The sequence below is a fragment of the Haliaeetus leucocephalus genome, unplaced genomic scaffold, assembly GCF_000737465.1.
Source record: "Haliaeetus leucocephalus isolate CR32 unplaced genomic scaffold, Haliaeetus_leucocephalus-4.0 Scaffold68, whole genome shotgun sequence".
In the NCBI taxonomy this organism is placed as follows: domain Eukaryota; kingdom Metazoa; phylum Chordata; class Aves; order Accipitriformes; family Accipitridae; genus Haliaeetus; species Haliaeetus leucocephalus.
Window position 1 is genome coordinate 2,233,361 of NW_010972504.1, and position 8,368 is coordinate 2,241,728.

Here is an 8,368-nt window from a genome sequence, read left to right on the forward strand (position 1 = left end):
GGACACGGACAGCAGCCATGGGTGGGGGACGACTGTCATCCACAGGCTCGGGTAAAGCCTCCCGGTCCTCCTGCCCCACCGTAAGGAATGGGGGAATAACTCAACCCTTTTATTTGACCTGAGACTGGCAGTGAGTGCTGACTAGCAGAACTTTACCAAAACCAAATGCTACCAGAGCAGAAAAGACCGCCACCCCCACCCCAGCCCCAAGCTGTATCCAGGGTAGGAAAATGCCTACTTAGTTATTTGCCTGAGGGTAATGCAACACAGATCTTCCATAAGCAGAGTTAGTGAAACAAAAAACAAAAGCATTTTCCATTTTGTTTGTTAATTTTTCTTGATTGACTCATTTGTAATTAGGGACGGGTGTGAACAAATACATCTGCTTACTGACTAACACTCTGAAATATCCTGCGTGACATCAGTCAAGGCTACTCAAACACACTCTTAGGTACACAGGGGCTGTAACACCCAGTTCTTATTCATGCTTATGGGTTTCAAGCCTTGCACAGGGAGATACGACACTTTCTGTTTGCAGTCCCAGGTGAGCTCAGCGCGGAGGGGAGAGAGGTGTCACACCAGGAGGGTGCAGCCCCGCTCTCCTTGTAGCACAGGGAGAACTGGAGTGGATCTGAGAGTGCCTCTCATTGCAGATGTCCTCACCGGGATGTGGTGAAGCACAGGATGCATTATCAAAATATTTTTCTGTGTAAAAATGGGAGACACCATCTCTTCCCCGGGCGTTGTGCCTTAGGCTCTAGTAACATTTAAAGCAACTCCAATAACTCATAAAGCATGCATGTCACAATGATATAACCTCAGCCCGTGGCTGCCATGCCATGTCATGCCCACTGCAGCTCCCTGAGCATCCTGAGGACCGAGCCAGGCTGCCAGGGCTCAGCTCTCAATCAGAAAAACCATTGGACCACACTGGAAATCTGCCTAATTTACAGCCAATGTGACAGAGTACAAGACACCCAGGGTTACACCTCCATCTTTATTGTAATCCTGCAGGGAAGGAGTAATTGCTGCATCACAGAGCAACATAAACTGATCATTGTTTATTGAGTAATAAAAACATTCAACGCTGTCTGATTCTTTACACTTAAACTTACAGCATCTATTCTTAGCATTTGCTTGCCAGAAATAGGGACGTGGAAGATGACACCACCACAAATATCTGTTGAGTACAGTGCTCAGCCAGAAACCTGTTGCCTCTTTTAAATCCAGGGATAACTGAATAGAAGCCTTTATAAATAGACTTCTTATATGCAACTGCCCTTAACTAGATGAATAGAAATCATGAGCTAGATTAACAGGAAATTGCGTAGTTAAATGCTCACTTCACTACTATTTCTACATAGAAGTATGCTAATGCTATGAGAGGCTGAGTTTGGTAGGGGCAGAGGGTACGGCATTGCACAAACCACCAGCTGGAAAATTACAGCAGAAGCACCTTCAGAGACCCAGACACTCATCTCAGCTAGAAGTTTACTTCTGTGGACTTCAGTCCCCCTTCTCTCAGCTTAGCACAGCTTATGCAGTGACTTGAAGAAGCTCAATTTAATTTCTTACTATGTCTCCTAATATAAAATCTGAAACAAAACATTTGTTAAATAGCGAATGAAGCTTGTCAGATTTAAGGAAAGGAGCAAAAATCCCTCTATGCTCTAGCATCTAGCATGACAAAAGCAATCTCCAATACATTGGTTATTATTTCGCTGGTTACAGGCATGCAAACATGAACCATAAAGTCACCAAGAGCCTTCTTATAGATACTGTGACTACACAAACTGTGTGTTCACCAATGGTGATCATTACAGGACTCAGTCATTCAGGTTTTCTAGTTCCACCTTTAGTTTTTTAATCTCCAGAAACAGTTTTTGTATTTCCAGCAGAGTTTTCACTTCTGCTATAGGCACACCGCATTGAAAGACCGTTTTAACATAATGAACTTCTTCGCATACATCAACATCACCTTCTTTCTTCTGTTAAAAAGTAAAACAGAACAAACAAAACCCAGAAAAAAGCATGTAAGATTGCACTGCAGCAGATGGAGAGCCACCCACTCCTCAGCTCTGAGTCTGAGCTGTCCCGTTTGCCAGGCACTGCCCCAACACAGTTCAACCCCCCTCATTCATACCATAAAGCAAAAGCTTTTAAGAAGTTCAGGCAGTTATTTTTCATATTAGAAGTCAGGCAGCATTCGTCCAGGAACTCAGCCAGACTAAGGTACTTACACACTTGGGCAATGGTGTCCAGTTGCCATCAGGCAAGCATGTGGCTGTCCAAGACTCTTCTGAAGACACGTCTCCATCATCTGAAAAGTGGTATCCGTGAAGGCATTCAAAAGTAACAGTCGCGTTTGTTTGGTACCACATTTTACCATCCAAGGTGCTTTTCAGCATTCCATTGGCCACTTGTGGTTGTGGACACAGAACTGAAAGGAAAACCCACAGCAGAAGGCAGCTCAGCAAGAGGGTCGTCATCATGTAGGTAGGAAAATACCTATGAAGTTTGTAAAGGCAGAGCCAGTGCAGGTGAACTTAAATCTGTGAGGCTGTGAAACCAAATATTAAAGCAAAGTTACTTCCTGAGGCCCTTCAAGAGGGGAGGGTGAAGGTCAGAACAGCCCCTGAGAGGTGTTATGCATTTGCTGTTTTCTGACATTGTCTCAATTCAGGCATCCCCATGCAAGAGTCTGCAGATCGACGTTTGTCAGTAAGAATGCTCTCTGAAGAGAAAGTCAGTAACAATGGTGTCTCCCGACCTGCCTTAGAGCCTCCTTTACACAGGACACTCGAGAAAAATTCAGCTATTGCCTGGTAAGCATCAGCTTCGGGAAGCTTGTTTCTTCCGCAAAGAGAGGAGGGTGCTAGGGGACCCCCCGAGGACAGACACAGCGAAACAATGCTGCACCCCAACCTCTCTGCACCGTCCCAGGGGACGCTGGATCGGCTCCCGGGTCTGGTACCCACCTGGCTGGCAGGTGGGCAGGGGAGGGTGCCAGGTACCGTCGGCCAGGCACCGGCTCTCAGCATCGCCGTGCAGCATGAAGCCTTCGTCACAGGAGAACCGCACGGCCGCCCCGTAGGGAAACGTGAACATCTGCGGAGTCATCCTTCCCCTCTCGACTGTGGGCTTGGGGCACCGAACCACTGCGGGGAGAGAACAGAGATGGGAGAGGTGGGTTTGGCTGCTGCCCTTGCCCAGGGACAAGGGGGAGCCGGGTCCGGCGGGGCAGAGCCGCTCTTCCTGGCTGCCTGATGGCCATCAGTGTAGGAGAACCAGAATCTCCTATTTCCACATGGAAATAGCTTCCTCAGTCCGGAGCTGTTGAGCCTGCGAAGCAGCCTGCAAAGGAAGCAGGATCTCCCAGCAGCCCTGCTCGCTTTTAATCCCATTGTGCTGAGCCCTAATATTGCACCCAGGTCCTGGCTTCAGTCTGATCCCATACAAGAGAAACAACTCACTCCTGCACTCCGGGGCAGGTCCACTCCACTCCAGGTTCACCCCGTCGTCGGAGGTGCAGTAGATGGAGTCGTCCCCAATGAGGGACAGACCATCCACACAGCTGTACTTTACTCCGAAGCCGTAGGGGAACTGCTCCGTTTTCAAGCCAGAGTGCTGCCCATTGGTGATTTTTGGAGGCGGACCACAAACTGTGAGAGAATAGAGAAAGGAAAAATTAAGATTTTCTTCATTCAGTCAGAGAGACAGAAGTGCAGGGAAGTAACAGAAGCCAGTTCTCCATGTTTATACTTAGGGTTGCTCTCCTCAAAGTCCTCCTTGCTTCTTGCCAGTTTTGGCCCTGCCTCTACCAGTGTTCCCAGACTGACCCAGCTAACCACCCCATCCCGCCAGCATTGCACGGCCCCAGTACCTCGGCATGTGCCTCCATCCCCTCCCCTTCAGCCGACCTTCCCTTATCCCTTCCTCTTTTCCACGAGAAATGATCCTGCTCATAAATGGGGTCAGGGAACTGTGAATATCATAAACCCCTTGAACAGTCCTCTGAGAAAAGGCTCCAAGTCCCGTCCCTCAACGCATTTAATCAATTAGAGTTCAACAGAAGATGAAAACGTTAAAGCCATTTAATGCTGTGACTTGGACCCCTTCTCCTAACACCACCATCTCCGAGAAGTGATGCTCAGGTTACTCCATTTTCTCACTGCTGTTCCTACCCGCTGCAGAGATGCAATTTGTGGCAGCCGCCTTGCTCGCGCTGTTCACACTCACCCTTGTCACAGTACGGCACGGGGGGTCTCCACGTCCCGTCAGACCAGCACTGGATCCTCTGGCTGCCCCTCAGCACATAGCCAGGGTCACACTGCAATTCCACCTGGTTCCCAAAGGTGTATTCGGCTTTCCTGGGGCTGATCTCTCTCCCGTGGTGGATAGTCGGGTTGGGACACTGCACCTCTGAGGAACACCAGCGTCAGAAAGGGCTTCCATGGTTTGGGTCAGGAGGGGAGAGCAGGAGACGTTTGCACAGCCGTGTTTTCCCATGGTGGTGGCTTGCTGACCCAGAGAACTTACCAGGTGGCCCATTAATGCTGACAGACACCTCTAACCAAACCTGGCATGTTCAGGGACAGTAATTATACGATAACAACCATTTCTGTTGGAAGGGCGAATGATCTGAGCCCTGTGATTAGCTATAAATTGTGCTAAAGGGATGATACATTACTAGCTGCATCACTGCATCATTGTTTGAACAGCTAAATAATCAGCACGAGTTGCAGCTATTTCTTTTCAGCCATGCTACCCTTTGAACAGCAAAATTATTATTCGTGAGAGCCAAAGCACTGCTCAATAAAGTCCTTACGGCACAGCAGCACTAGCATGTATTTTGGAAACGATGTTATTTCTACATCATTAAATCGATGCTTTGTTGGCAAAGCGAAGGAAATGGCGTACTTACTCTGGCAAAGCTTTGGGATTTCGGACCATGTGAAATTTTTAAGACAAGTAGTTACTGGAGATACATCGGGGAGCAAAGTGTATCCAGATCTGCAGAAGTAGGTCACGGTTGTCCCGACTGGAAACTCGCGCTGAGGGTTTCGGTCCGTGTGGTCGATGGCAGGAGGGTAGGGACAGTGACCTGGTGCCAGAGCAGGGGACAGCATGGACCCTTAGAGCTGGGGGGGGTCTCCCTCCCAGACCTGCTGGGGATGCCGCTGAGCCCTGCCTTTGGGGGAGCCCAGCCTGCCCCTTGGGCAAGGGTAGAAACCCCAGAAAGAAGCAAGGGACAGCAGCGACTCTGAACGTCGCTGTGGGGTATGGGGGGGTGAACTGAAATGGAAAAAAAGAACGGTGACAAATTCACCAAACGACGCGAATCTCACAAGAGTCTTTACTCTTGTACACATTTGTATCTCACTGGATGCACCCTGCAGTAACGCAGGACAGCCTAACCAGGACAGCCCTGCCGCCTTACCAGGGGTGATGAAAGAGCAGAGGGGAATCCTGCCACCGAACGTCAGACAGCGCAGCTCGCTGTGGTGCCCACCCTCCAACCCCTCTGCTGCCAACACTGCACGTGCACGTGAAATACAAGCAGGCAATTACATGTGGGAGACAAGGTAATGAGAAGAGATATCTGTGCGTACCCAGGATGCAGGCGGGCATCCGTGGATGCCATCTGCCGTTGCTCAGGCACCGCACGATGGTGGTGGCACCCACGGGGATGTAGCCGGCATCGCACTCGAGCGTGGCTGTGCTGCCGTAGGTGAAGTTCTGTGCAGGTTTCAGCTGTCCGTGTGTGATATCTGGGGCGGGACACTGAACCTCTGTGGATCACCAAAAAACAGGGCTTTTCAGGATTATTCTTGCTGAATACAGCTACAGTGACCAACTGCCACTGCACCTCCTTCTGGTAAGTATGAGAAGACATATCAGTTTAACCACTGCAGCAACTGAGGCAGAGAGATTAGGGGTTAATAAGCATGCTCGAACAGCCACCGTCAGTAGGACTCCAAACGTGTAGTGTTTCCATTGCACACAATCAAACGCTATTTCTGCCCTTTCCTAATAGCACTTGCTCTAGCAGATTGCAGGACGACTCACCTGCGCGCTCGGGGTGGGGTAACTCCAGGGTGCTGGCAGCCCACCTCCAGCTTTACCATAGGCAAGAGGTTCTGCAACGACTGCCTAACCTCTAGCACATACATACACCACTGATGTCCCAACAAAAAACTTCTTTGGCCAGCTACTGTTATCTCTCATGAGAAATTTTTGGGGGCTGGTCACAAACTGTGATAACAGAGAAAACTAAACTAAAGGCAGCTCTAACTGGGATTTCCTCATGCCTTACAATAGGTGCTGGCAGGTCACCAAGACACAGTGCGCCTATGTTAAAAACATTCCCGGTTCACACACTGGGACAGCAGCACCCCAGGCACCATCACACCTGCACCTTGCCAGAGCAGCACTGGCGATGCTGCCTTCGATACCAATACCCATGGAAAGAGTGTCTCTGTACCAGTACATGTCTTCCCCAGGCCCCAGCATAGGTATTGGGACATGAGTATTATATACTGGGGCATGGGTATCAGGTATTATGTTTGGATTGGGACAGCGGACTCCTGAGAGCCACCATGAATTACAGAAAAAGAAAAAGGGTGTAAAGGCGGTGCCGGCAGCTGGGGGACAGCAGATGCCTCTGCAGGGAGGTGCTGGGGCTGTGCACACTGGGGAAGTTTCTCACAAGACCTGTTTTTAAAGGAACTGTCAGCTTCCAGACAGAAACTGCAAGTTATTCACCTTCCTAGAGACATTCATTAGTCAGCAGACCCCCACTTCTCCTGTACTGAAGCCAGCCTGTGCGATGTGTGGCAATTCACCAGCTACCTTCAGCACATCTATAGGCTGCCTCAGGGCTTAAGCATCAACCTTGGTATCAACCTGATACCACTCAAATTGCTAACTGTGACCCCTTTAACTAAATGGTAAAAACTATTACCTGTCTAATTGACTCTCCCCACCTTACCACCATCCTCTTCTTGAGCCCCAGACCATAAGGGCATCCTCCGACCCTGGGAACAACTTCTCAGCTACCGCACGGATGATCGAGGCAAAGTTCTGAACTCCAGACCAGGAGAAGTCCTGCAGACAAGAGACCTGGCGCCAGGCTGTCCCAGCGACACGGTCGTACCCTCTGAGCCAGCTGTAGTTCACAACGGTCCCAGGGGGATCCGTACCCCAACGTAAGCCTTTTGAGAAGCATTGGGAATTTTGGGGTGGCTCTTTGCAAGTATCGAGAGGTGCAGCTTAAAGAGGAGAAACAGGCAATTCGCAGGAGCCACTGAGCTCAAGTCATCCTTACAAGAACATCAGGCACAGCAAGAGATTAGCAGCAACTTCAGCCAGGGGAAGGTCTCCCACTGAATTTTACTAACACGATCATCACATATTTGATCCGTAAGCAAAGCGGAGCCACAGAAGCAAAGAAAACAAGCAGGGGAGCGACACTCACCGAGACTCCCAGCCGGCTGCAGCACAACCACCATCGCTGCCAGGAGCTGCCCCGGCCAGCGGAGAAACACCGGCATGGTGCCGGGAGCTGCCGGGCCAGCGCCGCAAGAAGGCGAGAGCCTGTCCCCACCGAGAGCCCTCTGGGGAAGGGGAAGCAGCTGTGGGAAGTTGGGGACAGGCCAGACGAGCCACGCCGACGCTGCCACCCCCCAGCCCTTCTGACCTGCCCAAGGAGAGGGCTTGCCCTCCCTGAGCTCTCCAGCAAGGATGTGCCATGGGAGAGAACCCTGCTCTGCCTTCTTCCCTGGTGGGGACAGCGGGAGTAAAGCTCTTTTACAGCTAGAAGTGCTCTGCAGCATCCTGGTCTCGTTTCTGAAGCACAGGGAGCCGCTGATCGGTGTGCTGGGCAATGCCGTGCATCCACTTTGCCTCTTTACCCCAGTGGCAGGCGGAGGGGGCACAGGCTGCTGTGCAAACAGCCCCCACATACGCCTGCACTGCGCTCAGGGAATAGCAGCCCTCTGTGCCTAATCAAGCAATGATTACTGAAGCACCTCTTTCCTTCACTATAGATAGGACAGAATTATTAAAAGCCAGACACAGCTGTCATTACAATTGCAGCTTTATTATAATCTCATGGAGGAGGATTACTGGCCCGATCACAAGATGCGTGCTAACAGAGCGCTTCCCTTTTACTGGATGTTGCAGAAAAAAATCAGCCTTTTTTTTCTTTACACTTTCATTTCCAACAACTGCTCTTGGTGCACACACAAAAATGCAGCGAGCGGCACCGCCGTGGCCTCAGATACATCTGTCCTGCTTGGGAAGAAAACCTGGCATTTTTGTTTTGCTGGAAGACAGGCTTTGAAGTTTTCTTCATTGTGCCTGCACT

The 8,368-nt window shown here is 50.3% G+C and overlaps 1 protein-coding gene across 1 annotated transcript; it reads right to left on the reverse strand.

The window, feature by feature from the left end:
* Nucleotides 1-1,826: 1,826 nt before the first annotated feature.
* Nucleotides 1,827-7,553, reverse strand: LOC104839493 (C4b-binding protein alpha chain-like). Its single transcript, XM_010579815.1, has 8 exons — nucleotides 7,478-7,553; nucleotides 5,613-5,792; nucleotides 4,925-5,104; nucleotides 4,240-4,422; nucleotides 3,474-3,662; nucleotides 2,979-3,158; nucleotides 2,241-2,440; nucleotides 1,827-1,988 (listed from the first exon to the last, which is right to left on the reverse strand). Exons 1-8 carry the CDS (start codon nucleotides 7,551-7,553, stop codon nucleotides 1,827-1,829), a joined length of 1,350 nt encoding a protein of 449 aa, XP_010578117.1.
* Nucleotides 7,554-8,368: the final 815 nt, after the last annotated feature.

Bases quoted from the DNA above. Each gene is read 5' to 3' on its own strand.
- LOC104839493 (XM_010579815.1), bottom strand. From the start codon at position 7,553: ATGCCGGTGTTTCTCCGCTGGCCGGGGCAGCTCCTGGCAGCGATGGTG. The intron at 5,793-7,477 runs GTGAGTGTCGCT...GGTGATCCACAG, and splicing joins GCAGCCGGCTGGGAGTCTCG to AGGTTCAGTGTCCCGCCCCA. The intron at 3,663-4,239 runs GTGAGTGTGAAC...ATTCTCTCACAG, and splicing joins CGTGCCGTACTGTGACAAGG to TTTGTGGTCCGCCTCCAAAA.